We start from the raw sequence: 22448 nt of genomic DNA, 5'->3' as shown, positions 1-22448 counted from the left end.
ATAACAGTACTGCAATAATGTTAATGCTACACTGTTATACTGAATAATTTTATTTCCAAGTAATCTTAATCTCGCAAAAATCCGTTCTGAGATGTAAAAAATACCTACAAATATAAAGTAAGGTGATGCATTTCTTTATTACCTGCATAAGTTGAATGTAGGTGGCTCTGCTTCCTGAGTCTCACAAAGGTTCCTTAAGAAGAAAACAGTGAGGTTCTCTGCCAAACTTGGAATGAGCCAAGAGCAACTAGAGTTACATCCATCTCCTGAGTTTCTACTTGAAGAAGTTGTGAAAAGCTACACTGAGAGATACTAGAAATTTGCCATATTTGTGGAGAGAATATATCAAAGCAGAGTTTGAGAGAAGCAGTGATCCTTACCAAATCTGTGCAGTGTTAACATTGTCTTAAGCCAAACCCTCAGCACAGCTGGACTGTTCTCTGAAATAATCAGAAGCTTTAGAAAAGGATACTGGAGAAAAAGGAAACAGATGCTTTTTTTTTTTTAATCCCTCTCCTTCTCCTTTTTTCTCCCTTGAGAAACGAGGGAAGAGCCAGGTTAACTTTTAGAGTGCCAGAATGTAGTAGCCAAATGTTGAAGCAATACATGAAGCCTTTGTGTAAATACCATGATAATTCCTTATTTATTCACAGGAGCTAGAAATAGGGCTGATCTTTTTGGTACAGTTTAACCTCTGAAGCACATCACCCGAGTCACTCATTTTGATGTTACCCTTGCAGCTGTGCCTCTGACAATCTCAGGCTCTGGAATGCTGGAATTGGCATTGAGAATTTTTACATCATGTTTTATTAATTTATTTATCAGGCTTTTCTTCTTGTGCCCTGCACAATGAAGGTAAAGGGGCAGGATGTGACAATGACATTTATTTATGTTATCTCCTCTAGTAAAATGTGTCAATGACATCTCCTGTGAAAAAAATGCATTTCTCTTTTCCCGTACATGCAAAGGTACCCACAGCTACATAAAAATATAAGTAACTGTCACCTGACCATATAAACTCCAAGATTCATCACTGGAGTTTTTTGCTCACCAGTTGTTCAATTTACAGGATGGGCTAAAGGGAAGGGTTTTATTTTGGGCTCTAGAGGCTTCAAGGGCTTTGCAAAAAAGTCCTGAAACAACAGTTGTGGAATTTACAATTAAAAAAATAACTAATTACATCATCCTATGTAAAATATTCAGTAAAATTCAGCTTTCCTAATTATATTTTGTGTGCTTATGACACTAGCAATAAGGATGCACAGCTTTGAGCTGCTGCACTGTGTAGATCACTGACTTTGAGCTAAAAGAAGCAATGAATGAAAAGCAATTCTTGGGCTTCTGTTGTTTTCAAACTCAGCCACACTGAATCAATTATACGTTGCCAAAGGCTAAAGGCTCGTTAGTTGGATAAAAGATAAGAAAAGCAAAGAGGAAAGATGAGTCATGGCAAAATGGCAGCAAATGTTCCCATAGTTTGCAGTGTTCTTGCTGTCCGTGTTTTCAGCTGGTGCTCCAAGTGTATTTGGTTCTTCCAGAAAAGCTGCTGCTGAGCAATCCTGGCTGGATGCAAGGTGAGATGGCATCAAATCCCCAAACATAAAACAGTGTGTGTCATCCCAGACATCGGGGGAGTAGGTCTGAATCACAGTTTAGGATTCGAGGGTTCTTATTTCGTGGCTTCTCTGTAACAACCCTGATGGATGAGCTGTTAAGGAAACCACTTCAACACTACTTTGAGGGTTGGCAATTGTGAGTCTTTCCAAACACCAGCAGCAAAATACAACTCCAACTGGAATTTGTCAAGAATTGTGCACTTCCAATGGGGCAAACACACTCCAGAAACCAATTTGCAATCCAACCCTGCTTGCTGCAGAGAAAAAATTAAATGTTCAGCCTCTTTAGCTGACTGAACATTTGTTTGTGAGGAAGCGTATCACTTATTCTAGCCCCTGCCACGGTTCAGAAGTATGTATGTTTGTCTCTCAGGAAAAAAGAATCGAGAATTGAATAAGAATTTTATTTTTCCAGTATAATTTTCCCTTGCTACCAGTTTTTATTTCGTTTCTAGCCTAAAGTCTTCTCTCTTATCCTTCACTGGGTTTAGTTTGCACACGAACAAAGTTCAGTTACTGAATTGCAAGTTAGGTTCTCTGGGATCTGTTGTTATTCAATCCCTTTATGTAATTGATTCCAAGTCCTTGGCTGAGTTTCCAGGAAGGCACTGCCTCATGAGCTGGAGGTTTCTGCTTGGCAGTTTTTTGAGGATTTTATCTGTCAAGTGAAGTTGTAATCATGAAGAGAAGCAATTTCTGAGGTACTACTTCCATGAAGAAGCATGAAATTGGGTGTTGGGAAAAGCTATTATAGGTGTCTTTTGTGATTTCAGAATGATTTAATTATGTTTTTCCACATAACCGAGAAGTGAGCAAAGTAAATAAAGATGCCAGCTTTTTTATTTTTTCCTTTAATTTTCCTTTTTTTTTTTCTTTTTTTTTCTTTTTTTTTTTTTTTTCCCCTGGCATCAGGAAAAGAAAATTAATAATCTTTTGGCCTCTCTGGAATGTTTTAAAACTTCCACACCCTTCCCGGCTCTATTGCACTGTTATGTCTACAGCACTAGTTGAGGCAACAGAATGAAGAGAGAGTCTACACTTGTCATTTATGTCTGCAAACTGTCATTCCAGAAGAGGACTAAGACATCTTGGTGTTCCACATACAGGGAACATGGCATTTCCACTGCCAGGCTGTATCCAATTAAGGCACAATTACTAGGCCATTGGACTGGACACTTGGCATAAATCCATGTGTGAAAACACACAAATTCCTTGCTTTACATTGTCTGATTGTCCAGGGGCTTCTACACGTGTGAACTCTGAAACTCCACAGGGCACTTGTGGCCATGCTGGGAAAAACAGTGACAAGGGATGAGGAAAAGGGTGAGGTACTTAATTCTTTCTTTGCCTCTGTCTTTAATAAGAAGACCGGTTGTCCTTGGGGTACCCTCAGTTGACAGACAGGGATGGGTTGCAGAATGAACCCCTCATAATCCACGGGGAAATCCAGTTGGACGTACACAAGTCTAGGGGGCTGGATGGGATTTTTCCTAGTTCATGGGTTGCATGATGCTATACAATAAATTCATATGAACTTTGTATTGCCTAATGTAGACAGACTTTAAAACAGTTGGTTTTGAATGAGATGATCTTCACGAGGAAATTACGTGTCTCGGTCCTTGACAAGAGACTGTTTTAAGAGAGACTTTGAACAGTGAATGCCATACTATGAGCTGGCTTCCCATAAGTAGAACTGGAAAACGTGCATAATACTACAGTAAGTACGAATTTTTCACTTAGAAGTCCTTGTTATCCAGTGGCCAGATGAGCTGAGTAGAATTGTGTGTATAAGTGTGCATCACTGGTGAACTTACACTACTTATGGAGTGGGTAACTATTACAACAGAACACTGCAGGACTTCAATAATTACTAATGTTTCCAGAGCACTCTGAGACTCCCTCAGTAGTTTTTAGTTAGAGGTTGTCGTATTTAAAAAAAATGCTTAAAATTATTACTTCTACGATGACTACTTTAAATGCCTTCAGTAAATGTTTAAAGATTGATAATTAGGTATGTGTGCACGTACATGTACGTTTTTACAAAAAGAGTATAAAGCATTATTAAAAAATTAATGTTGCAAAGATTCAACCGCAGTGTGTTTGAGAATTTTAAAAAATACCATAAGCAGAATGTGAAATAAGGCTGAGTATATAAATAAGAGAGTCAACAAGATCATTGAACTTACTTGATGGTCAAAGTGATATTTAAGAGTTGAAGTGGAAGATATTGTTTCATCAGAGAGAAAGTTTATGTATTTTCTCTTCTAAAATTACTCTTTCGGACAGAAGTCTCTGTTACTTAATTTGCTTGACCTCACACCAAAGCTCATGAGGAGCACTTGTACAGCCCATTACAATGTTCAGACCTTCCCGTTGCTTTCAGTTTTAAGCAATAACCAGTGCAAGAACTAGATGAGTGTGGCATATCAGTCCTGTCTGTGTGATATTTCTCCTCCTCTTGCTGCTTTTCACATCCAGAAGTTAACTGTACAGTCTGACAACAGCATGTGTGGGATAGCACAGAACATCACCATATGGGAGTTTACATTTGTGTGCCTGTTGATTATGAAATTTCAATCCCTTTTTTTCCTTCATTTGGTGAACGTAGTATTCATTTCCCATCCCCTGTGCGTGACTTTGCTTTTTGTTGAATTGAGATACAAGAGCTGGCTCTATTTATGGCCTAGGTATATAGCTGACTAGTGCAATAGTCTCGAAGGTGACATGCTGAATGCTTTGCCTGAAGAAGTGGAGATTTACTGTACGAGGGTAAACAGCACCCTGTGTCCTGCCTGCTGTGTGACTGCTGAAGGGAAGTTAGGGGTTAGAAGAGAGCTGGGAGAGGGAGGCAATGATAGCTTTTGCTGGGGGCAGTCACTGCCCAATCTGCCTTCCCACCACCAGGGGAAAGGAGAGGAAGGGACAGCTCTTCCCCAGCTCTCCATTTGACCTTACTCTCCTTCCATTGCCACCTGCCCTCTGGAGATGATATTTAGTTCTGCCCCTTCCTTGCTGTACCTTTCAGGATGGAGAGATGGGTAGCAGATCTTGGCAAGAAAGGGACAGCCTGTAGGGTCCAAAAAATCCCTGAGGTTGGCAGGGACCTCTGAAGACCATCTAAGTGATGAACACTCTGCTGAAATGAGGGTCACCTTAACAAGTTTCCCAGAGCCATGTCCAGTCATGTTTTGAGTATCTCCAAGGATAGACAACCTGTCTGGGCAACCTGTTCCGGTGTTCAGGCACCCCCTCAGTGAACAAGTGTTTTCTTAAGCTCAAATGGGAATCCCAGAAAGATTTTTTGATGTGAGGGAGTTAGGGTTCATACCTCTGACAAAGTGCAAGTCTTAGCGTGGGACAACGTAGGAGAGGGGACCTGCCTCATCAGGGACAGACTCCTCAAACATTTAGATTTTCAGAGCTTCCCTTGAGAGGCTTCCCAACATCCTTTACCTGCACAAAACATTACTGAACCTTTTTCACACCGGACCTTGCTCTGCTCCTGCCACCAAATTACTGCTTTGTCTCCAGGCATTCCTCAGGCACATTTACTTATAAGGCTTAGAAATCGTGAGCTAATTCTGGAAATACATTTTATACAACAAGGTCCAGACTACTAAGAAGGCCAGGTGATCTGCTCTTGTTGACTTCTGGACTTTTCTGTAGTTTATCCATTCTACCAGTCGTTATCACCATTCACACACTTTATTTGCCCCTACTTTCATTTCTGGGTTATTAATAGACATGTGCAATTATTATCAAGTTTTGTATCTCATTAGACACACTTAATTTAGTGATTATTCTCTGTACCTCAGTAAGCCTATGTTCAATACCGTGAAAATACCTAAAACTATAAACTGCTTTATTTAAAATAAATGTGTATTCTTCTCATATGAAGGATAACTATTCTTTTAAATATGTATCTTGTATCCAGGTTAAACCCCAGATAAATTACTCTCTTCAGTCATAAAATCACTTATCCAGTTTGTATTTTCCCATGTGAGCTTTTCTTTAGCTTATGCTTCTGTATGGCAGCCAAGGTGTAACTAAAACAGCAAAAGGTCAGAATAATGAGCCATTTCCACAGGTGAAGCTAATATTTCACTACATGACTCCTACCTGCTGATGTCATCTTTTAAAGTGTTTTGTGATGCTATGGTTGAAGAACACCACATAACACAAATTGTTTTGAAGCTCAGCCAAATATTGTAGGTCAAGATTCAGGCAGGAAGAAATTTCAATAGTACATCCTTGAAAAATAAATTTATCCATGAACTGGGTAGGGAGATACTGTTAGGTAATATTTTGAAGATGGATATGCTCACATCTGAAAAGAAGAGCTGAATGGGGTATGGTTTTGGAAGATTCTATTTGCTTATTTGCGCTTTGTTTTTTTTCCTGCAACATTCCTTCTTCTCTCTTACTTCATAAGGTTAGAAATGACAGAAAAAGAAAGAAAAAAATCTCTTTTCAAAATAATATCTTGTTACTCACAAGCAGCCTGAACTTTACTCAGCAAGGTGTGCCCATTTTCCCTGAACACTAATCACAGTAAGACACTTCTGGTTTTGAGCAGACTGACAGGCAGATTAAGCAAGATATGTAATTTTCTTGTAATCATAAAATGGACAAATACATTGTAATGTCTATTTAAAATAATAAATTAAGTTGTTCAGCAGCTAATTGCCAACACATAGACAGTGATGAGTAGAAAGATACAGTAAAGGGTTGGGATACATCAGGTAGAATATGTGAAGTACAATCCACATGCCAGCATGCTCAGAAGCATTCCCCTCGTGCTCTATTCCAAATAAAACTTTCTTCATGGCTTGGAGCTGTAGACCAAGGTTTCCCACTGTGGAAACACCTACTGATGGGGATGAGCTCTGACACTGTATGGTTAAGACCACTTTTTCTTATAATATGACAAAAAGCTGGTGCTCAGCTTTTATCTGACAGTGTTGTTCTCATAGCAATTCCTTAGGTATGCTTTCAGCCTAGGGAGTGTTCTTGGCCCATCAACCGTAGAATTCACTGGTCACTCCATCAGGAGTTCTCCCGTTGAATCAATACTCTTGGGGAAAAGGGAGTTTTGTGGGCTCAGAGAGTGCACATTAGAGTATGGCTCAGGTGCCTGATGATTATAGTAATGAAAAGGGGTGGAAATACAGCAATCTATTAATGCATTTTATCCAGTAACTATCTTATGGAAAATTCAGGAGCAGCCTGGTATCCAGGACAAAACACCATTCACAAGCATCTTTTCTCTGCTTCTGTCCTAGAAATATTACTGTAACACTCCAGCCTCAGGAGTTTAAGGAAATGGAGTTACCCAACATCAGTCACAGCTTAGACATCTAAGCTCTGTGAAGGAAAAGCCTTGTGGTTATACCCAGGACTTAAAATGTGCTTTGGCTTGCTGTAGGAGTTCAGGATGCGGAGTTTTAAGCTGTCATTCTGGGTTCTGGTTAGCCAGTCTCTGAATTATACAGGAATCCTGTGCTGGCTGTCAGATCCTGGGGCGGGGCAGTTGGGGTGCAGACCCTATCTGTAAATGTCTGAGTCTTTAACATATCTCAGTTTTAGCTTATTTTTCTGAGTGGATGGTTTATTTTAGGAGCTAGTAAAAAACATTTGGCATGTGTTTTCTAAAGACTCTTGGCCATAAGTTGGGAAGCAGCAGTGACTTGGATGATGTGAGGAGGCAGAGGCGGCAGCTTGACCTGGGCCAGCCACGGCAAACACAAAATAGGTGGAGGACATTCACCTAAGCACTTGTCTAAGGGCAAAAAGCAATCTATTTTTCTTGCCTTGTTATTGTTTTCCTCCTTTCTCACTGATTTAAGTAAAGTGGTGAACATCTGCCATATATTGCATAGTTTTTTTTTAAAGTTTGACTCCTACTGCTTCTCTGCTGAATTGGACTGAGGTGACCCATAGCAGAACTATAATGTCATGAACTCTCTGATTTCCATTTCTCTTTTCCAGGAGTGTATCTACCATGACAAAGTTGTGAGCTGAGGTGTCTGACAAAGTTCATTTCAGTTTTGTCTTTCTTTTCTTATGGCATGATAGTCAAAACTAATAAAATGACCATCAAATGTAAGATAATGTCGCATTATTTCAACACAGCAATTGAATTCTATCAGTCAAGCCACCCTTTTCTACCAGAGTAGCAAACCATAGAGCTTTATATTGTGTCTCTAACATCAACAATAACAACAAACAAAAAAACTAAGTGTAGATTACATTAAAGAGTCTAATCTGTAAAAGGATTGTACTTCAAAAACTCAGAACATGAACCAGAAAAGAAAAAGAAGGCTTACAGCATATGTGTGATAAGAATAGTCTAGACATCAGCGTATGAATATTGAATCACAAAAACTGAATAACACAGTGATAAGATCAAGCAAATTTATGAAACACAAAGCTGCCAGAAAGAATACGAATATTTAAGAGGAAAAAAAAAAAGAGTATGCATTGAGTAAAATTAGAAGATTAGTTCAGTAACAAGCTCCCCTAAGTTATCTTTTGGGAGTGTTTCAGAGACAAGGAAAAAAAAGATTAATCTTAGTTCCATAATCAAAAATCGTGTTTTAGCACAAGGTAGTATGTTGCTTGAGAAATACAGTAGAAGGAACCTCCTGGGTCATGAAAATGATTTCTGGTATTCGAGAGGCCTTTCCATATGCTATTTTTTTTGTAGAACTATCATGATCCGTGTCAAACATGCACTTATTTTCTGTCCCTGTTGTTCACATTCAAAGAGGAGTTCCAGAACCTGATTACGGTAATAGCAAAGAACCTTCTCATTTTCAGCCAGAATTTATTAATGGGCAATTTATACTCATTTGTACTTCTGCCAGTAGCCCTTTAGCTTAAATTGTCTCTTTCCCCACTGTTGATCCTCTGATATATTCATAGACAGCACTCATAATTCCTCTTCATTTTCGTCTCCTGGCACCAATCAACACAAAAACTTGCAGTCTCCTCTCAGATTGCAGCTCTCCATTCCCCTGCTAATCCCTGAGGCTGTTCTCTGAGTCTGCTCAAATCTGAGTTTATCCCCCAGATATCCATCAGGGTGTGCAGAGCTCCAAGCAGCTGCCTCCTGGAAGGGAAGCACTCACCAGCATCCCGTGCCTTGACATCCACACTTTCTCTATGGGAAATACTTACCCCAGTGCTCTCAGTGATGCGTTTCCCTTTTTCCCAGACAACACTGCACTGGTAGCTCACAGTCACTCTCTGATGAACTATTTGACAAGGATCCTTTGTTGTTTCAAATTGTAAAGCCCTGAAGTGGCAACAGAAACTCTGATGTTATTCCCGTGGTATATTATCTTACACTTCCAACTATTAAACTTCAACCAGTTTCTTTTATTTACAACAGCTCTGTGTTATTTCAGGTTATCAACATTACCTAATCAGTAAATTTTAATTCAGAGTAAATATTGTTGGTAGTCTCCAGTATATGTTGTCATTACAAAAAGAGTAGGACAGGACTTATACATTACAGATGTACTTAGGAAACATAATTGGGAACCCGCTACAGGCAAAGTTTTTATTATCATGCAAGTGGCTCAGAAATAATGACATTTTGCTGCATGTGCTTTCATATAATCATACAGAATCATAGAGTCTCAGAAGGGTTTGGGTTGGAAGAAACCTTAAAGATCACGTCATTCCAACCCACCCCACCCCTCCATGGGCAGGGACACCTTCCACTAGATGAGTTTGCTCAGGAACCCTGAGCAGGAGGGCCCCCAGACAACCTGGCCTTGGTTGTCTTTCCTGAGAGGAAAGACAAAAAAACCCAGGTATATTGGTAAATCTGTTCTATTGTTCGACAGTGCCCAAGAGCCAAAAAAAAAAAAGTTTTCAGTATTAAGAAACTGCCAGCTGAACTGCTTTTCCTCTTAATAGAAACAGCCAAAACATCCGAGGATGAGAACCTGGCGTGAACCTATTGTGAACCTCATGTCAGCTCAGGAGGAACTGACAAAAAGGATAGTGAGATCAATTGCTTAAAACCTTTCATTAAAAAACCATTCAAGAGAAGGTAGTTCCTTACATCATTCATCTTGAATGAACTATGATAAGCAGTGTATTTCATTGCACACAGAAGGAATAACGAAACCAGGATTTTATTACTGTGAATTCCTGTGGGAGCAGTTTGTCCAGGAAGCTTACAGCTCCTCTGAGTCATTGTCAAAGGTGCATCACTTTAGGGGGATGAGATCAGCAGCACCTTTGCCTGACTGACTACTCTCCCATGGGACTGGATGCCTGGGAGTTAGAGGAATATGAAAGTCAGGAAGCATAAGATTGACATGGGTGCCTTTGAGAAAGCCGGGTGGCTTTTGTGGTAGATGTGGAGCACAACTTTAGAGAAGCTCATTCATGGGGAAGTAAAAAATGCTGCCCTTCGTGTCTCCTGTGGAAGAAAGAAAACACAGAACAAACTGACCTAAATCAGAGCTGGATGAATTGTCACTACTCCCTGGGCTTGGAGAAAATAGATCATCCTAAAGGCACTCACAGCTATTCTGCTACCCTGTATTTCTGCAAACCTCATGGCTTGCTCTGCAGCTCCTTGTCTTGAACTGTGGGTCTGCTTGAGAGCTATAAAGCTCTCTCCTATTGTTTCCTTCAGTGCAGCTTCTTCCTTTAAATCTTGCAGCAAAAATACCTTGCTTTGGCAAATTCAGAGGTTTCTGTGGCTGTGATAAAAGCTCAGTGATGCTCATTCCTCACTGCCTGTGTACTTTGTAAACCATTTGTCGTCGAGAAAGGGAGACCAAAGTGGGTGTGGAATTTTAGAAAGGACAAGAAATGACAGTCCCTGGCTTTTATCTCTTTAAATGTCCTATCTGGAGCGTTAAAAATATCAGTGCTCTGCTTCATGATTTTTCTTTTCCTCCTTGCTTCCCAAGAAACCTGTTACAAATCTAACCAATCCACAAACGTACACACTGTTCTTCCACAGCATGTCCTTCAATATTTCAAACATTGCCAGAGGCAAGCAAACTCCTGTTTTCTTCCAAAGGTTTTCAGGATCTGTATTACAGCTAGTAAAATAGAAAATAGATTTGCTATTTTACTATTTAATTTTCTATTTATTAAAGGCACTTGGCAGCTGCTTAATAACATGCCCTAAATTTTGGTCAGTCCTGAAGTGGTCAGGCAGTTGGACTAGATGATCATTGTAGGTCCCTTCCAAAAGAAATAGTCCTATTCTATTCTATTCTATTCTACTCTATTCTATTTTTTTACCCTCTACATTGTATTTTTTGATTTTCCACTTAAGGATTCCCCTGCAGATTAGTAAAAGATCAAAAATATTCTGGGGCCCGAAGGTGACTGTCACACAGGCAATAAAAAAGCAAAATACAGTTGAAATAATCTGATGAAAAATGCGAGGCAGGGTGGGTAGTTGTTATTTTGAAGTCAGAAGCATATGGCAGCCAACAGGGCTTCTTAAATGGTTTTGTGGGGATGTCTGGTGGATTTGAAGAATTCCTGGCTGGCTGCTGTTAACCTCCAGTCAGTATCAATGTTACAGGCAAGTGATAGCTTGATTCTTTTCTCAGATGGCTAAAATGAGAGAAGATATTTTGGTTTTCTCTCTGTTCTTGACAGTGGGCCATGAAATATGTCTTTTGAGATAACAAATTTGTAATGATTTCATTAATTAATCAACAGGATCAGACAGTATTCACCAAAAAATGAATTTAAGGACTTGTGTAGAAAAAGAAAGTATGAGTAGACCTCAGACAAGCCCTGTTCTATCCACAGCACTTCAGCTGTCATAGAATCCTAGAATGTTTTGGGTTGGAAATGACCTTAAAGATCATCTCATTCCACTCCCTGCCATGGGCAGGGGCACCTTCCACCATCCCAAGTTGCTCCAAGCCCCATCCAACTTGGCCTTGAACACTTGCAGGGATGGGACAGCCACAGCTTCTCTGGGCAACCTGTGCCAGGGCCTCACCACCCTCACAGTGAAGAATTTCTTCCCAACATCTAATCTAAACCTATCCTCTTTCAGTTTAAAGCCATTCCTCTTGTCCCATCACTAAATGCCCTTGTCGAAGTATTTTTTAATACTTACTGTAAGGAAAATGCAACCATTTTGTTGTTAAAAGCCACTCACATGACACTGCAATAATTTTAAATCAATGAAATGAAACAGTTTTTGTGAAAAATATGAACTGTTATTTATTAATTTTCCCTCAATGGATCTCACTTGCCAGTTGCTGTTCTCCAGCTTTACTGGCTGTGTGCAGGTCCTGCTGTCCTGGTTTAAGCTGTGGGCTGTCTGCATCCATTATGGAAAGAGTACAAACAAGCCAAGTCCTGTTTGTGAGTCAAATAGTTCTCATGCAGTAAGAGCTCCTGGCTGTACAGCATCAGACAAATATTTGAGGAAGAAAATTATAGGTTGTAAAGGATTGTTGATCCACGTTTGCTTATAAAATGAAACATATATGTTGATTTTGTTCAGATAGACATTAAATAAACAGATAAAATAAAATAAAATAAACCTCATCTGGCTCCAGCTCCACATCTCAGCATGCAGCCCCATTTCAGGGTGCCTTTAGGGAAGTTCCTTGGTTTACTTACTTTCTGTGTGGGACTTGTTCTTGGAAAGGCAAAGCAGATTTAAGGACTGGACTAGGGGCAGGAAACTAACAAAGGCAGCTACGGCCAGAAAATATATTATCTTCCTGTGCACAGGGGCAAAAAAGGCTCAGAAATATACCACAAACCACTGGGAAAATGGGCATGTTTAGACAGTGTGTGGTTTATCAATCACTAGGCAGTCTGTAGGTTGTGTGGTGCACGGAATCCTAAGGAATGCCCTGAGATAATTGTATGAAACCACATACTTTTTAGAATATTTGCATTATAGTAAGTAGTAACTTTGGGTGCCAGCCACATCCACTTTTCTCCCGAAATTTCAGCTTTATTTTGACAGCAGTTGTTCCAGAATGGAAGCTCCAGGGCTCAGATGCTTAGAAAAACTCTTCTTCATATTCATGTTCATTCCACTCCCAAGTAGAACTTGATGAATAATGATCAGACAGATTAAAACTGCCCAAATGTTAAAATACAGATTCCTCTTTTTCCTTAGGTCATACCCAGTTACTTAAAGCCAACCCTGTAGCAGAAACTTTCTCTGTCCATTTGCAGGTTATTTTCTGATCCATCTGCATACAGGTTTGAAAAATATCCTCAGAGCAACTCCTTGAGCTGTTTTTCTCAATCCTTTTCTCATTTTCTTGGAGGGAAAAGTAATTTTCATTAAAATACTGGCTTTTTTATCGGCAAAATTATTGAAATGGGTGAAAAAGCTTGGGGCTGAGAAGTGTTGGAGGGGGGTTTGTTTAGTTTTGTGCTCTTTCATGCTGGAAAACATTACAGTCTATAGTTCTACAATATTTCTTCAGTTTGTTAGCATCATACCGTGTGCTGATGATGTGTGTTTAAGCAATAGGTTCTATGAGGGACATCAGCAGTAATGACATATATAATGTCCACAGTTTATCTGGCATTACATGTCCAATGTTATGTTATTGAGGCAGAATGTATTCCCATTGATCGCTGTGAAGGTTATCAGTAAATCAAAACAAGCTTTAAAAAGTTAGAAAATCAATTGATATGAGGAATAGGAAATACAGAGATGTTGAAACCTTTCTCATAACCTTGGCTGTTTTTTATAATTAAAATCTGACCATTTCAGCATTGGTGTGGGTTTTTTTATTCCAAATCATTGCTTTGACTGAAAATGACTGATGTGCAAATATGGATGTTTAAACAGAGCAACACTACACCTCAATAATAAGCTTGTGAGCAACTTTCGATAGAAATAAAACACTGATTTTCATTTATTAACTTGCTGAAATGCAATTTTTTTTTTTCATAACGAGCATTTTACAGTGTGTGTGTGTGTTATATTTCCAGCTAATGTAAATAGTGGTGGTACACTTAAATATATAAATATAAAAGTTTCTAAAATTTGCAATGTAGGAATAATCAAAATATTTAGTAACATTTCGCTCTGTTATTGTTTACAGAACTGCTCCCCAAATGCCAACAGATGAATTGCCAATACAAATGTGCCATTACCAGGAATGGCACCAGGTGTTACTGTGGGGAGGGATATGAAACAAACAGTGATGGAAGAAGCTGCACAGGTAAACAAGAAATTCCCTATAACATTAACATCCAGGTATCCTGATGGCTGTCAGGGGCAGGGAGCTATTGGTGGGCTGCCAGCTTGTTACAGGAGGGAGTGGATGGCTTAGACAAAATTTATTAAAAAAGTCCTGCTGCTGAGTCACAAGGTGCAGAAAGGACTCCTTTGCTTTCTAAACTCCTTCTCAGAGAGGAATCCGGGTGTGGCTGAATCCCATCTTAGCCTTGGATTATGTCAACAATTTAAATTTAAGGAGTTACAGAGGTGTGATTGAACCACTTTTGTCCCACAGGTTTTAATGATTGAAAAAATGAGAATATTTATATAAAATGAATCATTTATTATTAAAAATGATCAGACAAAAGATCTTAATCAAAACTATTTACACAATATGAAAGCTAAAACTACTAGTAGTGTAGTATAAGATAGGACACTGCACTATATTGAAGCAATTATTGAAGCAATTATATTAAAGCTAGCAAAAAAGAATAATTATTAAGTAGAGATTTGATGTAAGTCACTCATGCCAACGCTTGTGGGGATCTCTCTTTCTCTCAGCCTCGGGGAGTGTCCCTGGAGGGCATCCCTACCCAAGGTAGGAGCAAGGCAGGAGTCTCCACACATAAAGCCCTAGCAGGGTTATGTCAGAAGAACCTGCCTGTATGAATGGGGACTGGACTTCTGTGGTAAAAAGTGATTGACTGCTAGTCACAGATTTACAGGCCAGCTACCAATTTATCTGTCACATCCATCTTCAAAAAGCAGGATGTGTGTTTTAAGTTTGATGAACCAGGCTGTTTTTAGCATAATTCAACACCAAAGCCAGCACCATGGCACCAGCGGTAACTCAGCACGGAGAACCTGTGTGATGGCTTGCACTGGTTGCATTCCCTGACCTGTGTGATGGCTTGCACTGGTTGCATTCCCTGATCGAATTTTAGGTCTTATTGGGGTAGGCCCTCCTGCCACACAGCTCTGCCCAAGGGCAGCACAGCTGCTTCCTCACCCTTCTTCAAAGGTGTTGGTCATGAATGAGTGTGGGCTTGTGGGGCAGGGATTGGGAAAGAGTGCCCCCAAAACGAGAGTCAGGGCCTCCCTCCTGGCTCTTTGATGCTCCTGTGCCCCAGCTCTTCTGAAGTTACTGTAAGGAAGCATCCCCAGCCAGGCTGCAGGAGGTGGGGAGCATTCCCCTGGCTGACAAGCTACAGCTCCTCTGTGTGAGCCGCTCTCTCTCCAGACCTCGCTACCAGGAGAGTCTGTAAAACTTGTAAAACATGTTTCACCTCACGCCCATAAAGTCACACCTAGATTAGAATTTGATAAATGAACACTCCCAAGGTCACACAACTTAGCTGGGAACGTTACTTTGGTGTAATTAATTGTAGACTGAAACTGGTGTTCTTTTCGATTTTTGAAATATATTGCTTGTTAATTTTCCATCCAGGTATTTGTTTCCTGTTTTATTTTTTTCTCTTTTAATAATCATATTATTAAAAGTTCTATTGCCTTATGTATGTGCTCACTACCAATCACACCTCTCTCCAACTAACAGTACTAAGCCAGATTCTTCATAAATTTAATTTATTGTAAGCTCTTGCACTCTATGGTTGTCATGTTTTGTGATTAAAAATATATCTCGAGAAATAATTTCAGCTGCAGTTTTTTAGAATGTCAATTTATTACTTAAATTCTCAACCACTGTTAAATAGCATATCTTGATTTTATGGTATTATGCCTGTATACCCTAGTTGAGAAAATTGTTCTTTATATTTATGAGAGGAATATATAGTTTTTGATGTAGTGGTTGATAACATAATGTAGAAGTGATGACTGTTCATTTAAGGAACTATAAGACATTGCCAGCAAAAACAGGTTGAGAATGATAATCAATTATTTCCTCTCTTGAAATGTTGCTTCATTCATCAACCCTGATAAGTAGTGGTCTCTAGTACTAACAAGGACCCAAATGTCTCCCTAATGTGAGGGAGACTTTGGATACTACTTGAAATGATGAAGGTTTTATCTTTCAAAATTAAGAGCTATTAAACTGGAAAACTCCTACCCTTTTGTTTGGTTACTGGAGTAATTTCAACAGCCAACATCCCTGATAAAATCACATTTTGAGAAGGGGAAAACATGGAGCATCACACCATAATTACTTGATGGCTTAAATGTGTCTCTTAGAATTCTAAATTTTATTGAATTTTTTTTTTCCTAATCCCTAAACAAGATGTTGTTAATGTCCTTTTAGATACGAATGAATGTAACACGTATGGGAGCTGTAGCCAGACGTGTGTAAATACAGAAGGATCATACACTTGCAGCTGTGTGGAGGGTTATGTACTTCAGCCTGATAGCAAGTCCTGCAAGGCCAAAAATAGTAAGTTTTAACATCTTTTTACCTTACTGAAGATATTTTGTGGTTTGATCCTATCTGGAGGATTCATATGAAAAGACAAAACGAACACAGGTGAGATGGACTCTCCTTCACTCTACTACAAAAAAGCCACACAACAACCTTGAACAAACTTTTTGCCTATTAAGACAATACTCCAAGGGCAATATTAGAAGTTATTATCTGTTTATTATTAATTAAAGTGAAATACTCAATTCAGCCAAGATTAGAAGAGTTCCCATTTTCCCTGTTCATAAATAAATCAAAGATTTTCCTCACACAAACAATAAAGGCTGTTTACTCTGGGAAGACAATGGAGACAGGGGAAATGATCATGAGGTAATTGTACCCTTAGGATAAAAAAAAAGACATGAGATTGCTTTGTCCTTGCATTATCCCAAGAGGTGAATTTCATGATATACATATTCACACAAGGCTTTTTGTTGCTTAGTGCATGTTTTCATTAGTTATAGCGAATTGGGAATCCGAGGAAATTAGTCAATTGTGTTTAATGAGGCAATATTTTACACAGTGTTTTCTTATTCAGCATATTGAATTAACAATGCTTTTATATTAAAAACCCCAAAAAGTTCCTTAAGGAATTATTCAACATCCACAATGCTTCAGGCCCCAAGTTTAAGCCATGTTTTTTATACATTTTTGAGTCTTCATTTTTGTAGCTATTTTGCCACCAGAAAACAGGAAGGACTACTGGGCTTTTTTAAGGCTTGCTCACCTAAAAAGCATTACTAAATATGTTTTGACTGAGCACCACTGAGAGTTACAGGGTATTTTACTGTTTGTACTGTTTTGATCCACACAATATAGCTGAGCATTTTTTAAAAAAAGTCCACAGTGAAGTGGATAAACGAGATAAGAAAGTCCTCTTACAAAGTACTTTTACAATATAAAAATACTTTAATATTCGTCTTTCTCCACTACATGAATATTCATAATGTAATTTTAGCTCAGGAAAACCTCATGATGCTTGAGATGAGCCATGGAGTTTCCCTTCTTAGACCCATAAAGCTGGGTAACAACTGAGCATTGTAGTGAACTGTTGGTGTCTTGATGAAAAGAATTAGATTAACAGAGAACCCCTCTGTACTTTTTACTACTTCATCATGTTTATTTTACCCTAGTTTTTTCACCTTTTCTGTTATTTTCAGAAAGGAATCACCACTCATGAGAAATTGCAGGACAATACAAGCCAAGATCATGGTGTTGTACAGACATGAGTGTTGCTCATTACATTATTTTTGTGTATGTGTGTGTAAACACAACTTTAACTTGAATTAATGCTGGACTAAATTATCATTATGATTTATATTTTGGTCAAATATTTCATAGGACACAGAAGTTATAAAGAAACCTGGATGAGTAATGAAGGTGCTTTTATGGCACAGTTATGCAAGATCTTGTAGTAGTTTGTGTTGCTTCACTGGGCCCAACTTACAGGGTGGAAATTGGTGAATTTTCCATGTGCCAGATGCACATCACTTTCCTATACCCTCCCTGCTACAGTCATAATTTCCCTGGTCATACAAACCAATTTTCACAAGTTTCTCTCCTATAGGATGAGGTTTGAGCAGGGACAAAAATGCAGCGTGGCCCTGCACAAATAGGTTGGGGAAAAGTATGTAAAATCCAAACATCACAGGTCAAAAATTAATCCATAGCACCTCGTTGCACAGAGGGAAGATGTGTATAAGTAGGGTTAGGGTTAGGTCAGGATTATTGCTTCATCTGGGATATGACACCGAGTGAGGAGCATCAGACAGGGCAACTTTGGATCAATAGAACAGAATCAGGAAAAAAAGGGTGTCTAAGGAAAAAAAAACCAAGAACCCAGCACTTAGAAAAATTATCAACTTTTTTCCTTAAACAACCTAAAGAAAATAAGGGTGGAAAGAGCAAGTTCCCTGCTTTGTCTACTTTTGGCAAAAGTAGTTGTCAAACAAATGAAGAAAATGAGCCAAGAAATATTCTACTCTGTATAAAAGCTGTGAAAGACAAGAAGCAGCACTAGAGGTGTAGGTGTGGAAAATTTTCACTGTTAATGACAGCAGATCTGCTAAGAATGAAAATTGCCATCCTCATGGAGATCCTACACACGACAGAATCCCAAACAGCAAACCATCAACCCTTTGACTCTGCAGATGGAGAATATTTATGAGCAGTGAGGTGTAGGAGGTGCTGGCGGCCCCAGTTAGACAAGGTGCTGAGCAGGTGACACTTGTTTGGGTCTGGAGGAGCCCTGTTCTGGGTCAGGGGATAGTGTGGTGACCCTGTAGGTCTCCCTCAGCCCTTGCATGGCCTCAGAGCCCATCCCCACCCAACCAGCTCTCCCCATGTGCTCTGGTACAATTAGCAAAGTTCTCGAGAACTGCTTTTTCCTGCCCTTCAGGCAGACACACGCTCGCCTCTGAAGGTGGTGAGGTTTCTCCCTCATTAAATTCTGCATTTTTTTCCACAGCACAATTAAATACCTTTGGAGCCAGAAGCTTTTAGCTGCAGAGTCCCTTTGGGGAAGGATGTAAAATAGGTATCAAAACAGCTGGGAGTTTTTTACAGACTTTTTAACCGCGTTTTCTTTTATGAATAAAGAAGAAGTTAATGACTTCTTCTAAGGTGCAAATGAAACAAAATGCAGCTTTGCTGAACAGAGTTTTAGAACTTCTGTGTTTACCAAGTTTTTATGCCTATATTGCAAGGTCTGCATGTGATGAGAAGAGTATTTCAGGGAAGCAAATGACAGAATTGGGAAGCTTTAGCTGAGGAAATGAAATTCATCTGTTTTCCAAAAGTTCGTGGTATGCTTTATGTCTCCAAAACCTATGTAGAGAAAAATGCCATGTGGTGAGAAATGTTTGTCATGGAGATACAGCAGGATGAACTGAAAATGACTAAATGAAACTTTTTTTCAGGGTATTTAGAAAAAATTCAGTGCTTTTAAACTGATTTGACAACACAGTTTTCTTGTATGATCTCACAGAACTAAGTCTTGAGGCTTTAGAAATAAAACAGCCCATTTGTGGGGCATATTATGGCTAAACATCTAAAATAATGTCAAAACAAAATTGGCCTGCATTTAATTCGGCACTACTCAATATTATTTCAGATTTTAATACCATACATGTGTTGGTGGGAGCAAAGTACTTATGATTTACAGTGCACACCCCAGCAGAAGGGCATTTAAGCTGCTTGTCAACACTGAATTCTGGATTTTATCCTTTTCCTATCATTGTGGTGTGAAAAAAACCCAACTTGCTGGCATTTCTAAGGCTTTTCTTCCAGAGAAGTAGGTCTGTTGGCAGTGCAAAACACCTTCATTTCTGATTTGTTGTGGCATCACTTATTGATCTGTATTTTAGACAAGATCAGGGAGGAGGGAAATGCAAGTCTTTCATCTTTTCCACTACTCTATCTTAAACTTAATTCAAAGGAAAATGCTTTCATTTTAATCAAGAAGGATGAATCATAAAACTTCCCTGGATTAAAGAGCCACTCACTTCTTATCTTTCCCATAAAATGAAAAAAAAAAAAAGAAAGAAAAGAAAAAACTTGTGAAAAAATAACACACATGAAGTCCAGTTATTTGAAAAGCTGCTGCCAGCTCACTGTAACTCATCCTAGATCTGTCCATTCAACTTTTCAGCTTCTGTTCTTGAGGAACAAATAAGCAGCTTTTGTGAGGGAGAATACATGATTTCTTTATTATCTCCTTTTTTGTTTTTCATCAGCACTATGCTATGCAGTAAGTTAATTTAAACATTTCTGCAGGAACATTTAATATTTTTGTATATATATATATATATAAATAACTATGAAATCAGCCCTTTTCTGAGCAACACTGAAAGAAGCAGGTTACCTACTCTACTGTGAAAACCCATGATTATCTGATACAATCCACTGAATTATTTCATGTAATTCTGCTTTAAAACTATGATTTCAAACTCAGTAATCTAGTTTCTGGATTTTTGATGTGTAATAGTGCCTGCTGAGCAGAACCTCTTGGCAGTGCCACGAGTCCTTACCATGCCTTTGTTTGCAGCCAGGTTTGATTACAATAGTTGCTCGAGAGGTTTGAAGCTAATTCTTGTTAAGAATTCTCTTATGTCTTAGACATTAATATTAAAATACAACCTTTTGCTGGAGTTTAGTGAGGTATTAAATCCTCATTAACAGTTTTCAACAGGTCAGTTCAAAACAGTGCAAGAAAAGATATGGTTCTCTCTTGCAGCCTCAAACCACTGTGGTGGCTTTGGAACTGCAAACATCCCCTGAGCTGCCTTTTCTTTGAGGCTTTATAGGTTACAGAGGGTGGAAATATCCGACTTAGCACAAAGTATAAGAGCGAAAATAATAATAAAGTTTTTTTTCGCACTGTTGGTAGTTGGGAAAAGAGTGATTCAATCCAGAATTAAGCAGTGGTATTATTATTTTGTGAGAAGAGAGAAGCTGAGCACAGAGCTGCCAGATGTAAAAATAAAACCCCTAACTCAGCAGGATGCAGATGAAAACACACCTTTTGTACCAGTCTGGAAAGTTGGGGTGTGTGGGTGACAGGAACAGAAGCTCTTAAGTCTGGCTCTCTTCTGATGGGTAGCAAAAGTTGATAAGAACAGGGGAGGAGAGAGATTTAGGCTGACTGCAAATGGACCTACCTGGCAGATTTCAAAGAAAATTCCTTAACAAGAACCACACTGCCTTCTCTTTTGGAAAAAAAAAAAAAAAAAAAAAAACAGAAAAAACAAGACTAGGGGGCTTCACTCCTGGCTTACACTGCAAGGGATTGTTTCACAAAGCAATTCAATCTCTGATGTTGTTAGACATCCTCTGAAATTAAAAAAAAAAAAATAAAAAAAATCTCGTGTGGATCTGACTCATGGGTTGTTGAAAGTGAATGTGAGGATGATGAGGACAGCTAGAAAGTCCCAAAAGGAATGACACAGAAGTGTGGGTTTGCAGGTGTCAGTGTGGGATTTACTGGAGAAGGACTAAATGTGTTACAAGTTAGAATATGCATTATGAAATGGGAAGGAATAAGAAAAGACCAAATGTAATTAACTTTAGAAAGAATACATGTTGATCCCTTATAGAAAGGAAGTTCTTTATGTGAAAAAATAATAAAAAAAAAATATGATCAGGTAAGATTTTTAAATAAAAGCTGATAGTACCAAAGAACAGAATTTAACACCTACTGCTGTGGGTTTGAGCGAGACCACTGAGCACTGCATTCACTGAAGCATTTTTTCTCTTTAATCAGACCTCCTGATGAAGTATTATTTGTTGAAACCTTTTATTTATGCTTTTTTTTTCACCATTTAGACAGCTGGAATTGCATACTGAAATTTTGATTTAGGCAGAATGTTGATTGAAAGTGCTCCATGTCAATGCAGCGTTCAAACATCCCTCTGAATACAAGCAGATTACACTGGGGTGAGAGCTCTTGACTTGGCAACACCAATATTTTTCAAATGTGCTTGAAACTGCAGAGTATCTGTTTTAAGGTAATTGTTTTTAAATCCAACATCCAAAAGTTTGCCCACTTGACAACATTATTTACTTTGGCAGAAGAACGGGGTTAATAGACACATTGTAGTGGTGTTGCACACATTGCAAAGGACAATTAAGTGATTCTCATGAATGTAAATCATTGCAAAATTAGATATCACTGTTATTCCAAGTAAACCTGAGATGATTTTTAGGATTTTTGTATCTTCCTCTCTCAGAGAATATTCTCCTGATGTCCTGCATCAGCTCAATCTCACTTGGAGAAGGACTCCGGACACTTAGCAACATCTCATAGGAAGGGGATTTTTTAGAAAGCAGTTTCCCTATCCTCTGTCTTAAATATATACATCTCTTGGATGGAGTTTTTTCCAGCCAATTCACATGATCAACAGCAGTTCTTCATTGTAAATTAAAGCAAAGCAATGTTACCCCACTGTTGGAAACAAAGGGATTTTTCCCAGGAAAAAAAAAAAAGAGGGAAACTGGTGGGACAGGTTTTTGACAAATGCCCCCCTGACAGTTCTGGATTAACTGGGACATTGTTTCAGTTTAAAGTACTAGTTCAGATCTAGAACAAGATGTTATTCCATATCAGCAGTGGCACCACGTGTAGCAGACTCCCCATCGTTCAGAGACTTATATTTATTTGCAGTTGACTAAATCGCATGAAAATTTTGAAACCAACCCTGAATAATCAATGGAATAAAGCAAGAACAGT

At 38.8% G+C, this 22448-nt stretch overlaps 1 protein-coding gene across 8 annotated transcripts in view; it reads left to right on the top strand.

Annotated features, from left to right (window-relative positions):
* The window catches only part of LRP1B (LDL receptor related protein 1B), a 669756-nt gene that overhangs the window by 342077 nt on the left and 305231 nt on the right, over window positions 1-22448 (top strand). For all 8 annotated transcript variants that reach the window (XR_005565475.1, XM_027748979.2, XM_027748987.2 and 5 more), the window contains 2 exons: window positions 13697-13816; window positions 16070-16198. Coding sequence is in view for 7 of the 8 variants with exons in the window: in XM_027748979.2 (XP_027604780.2) it covers window positions 13697-13816; window positions 16070-16198 (249 nt within the window). In the remaining variant the exon portion in view is untranslated. The remainder of the gene's footprint in view (window positions 1-13696; window positions 13817-16069; window positions 16199-22448) is intronic.

The sequence above is a fragment of the Pipra filicauda genome, unplaced genomic scaffold (genome assembly GCF_003945595.2).
Source record: "Pipra filicauda isolate LSUMZ 115617 unplaced genomic scaffold, ASM394559v2 scaffold47_size6085603_pilon, whole genome shotgun sequence".
NCBI lineage: Eukaryota > Metazoa > Chordata > Aves > Passeriformes > Pipridae > Pipra > Pipra filicauda.
Note: the sequence above shows the minus strand (reverse complement) of the source record. Positions and strands in the feature narration are given on the sequence as shown.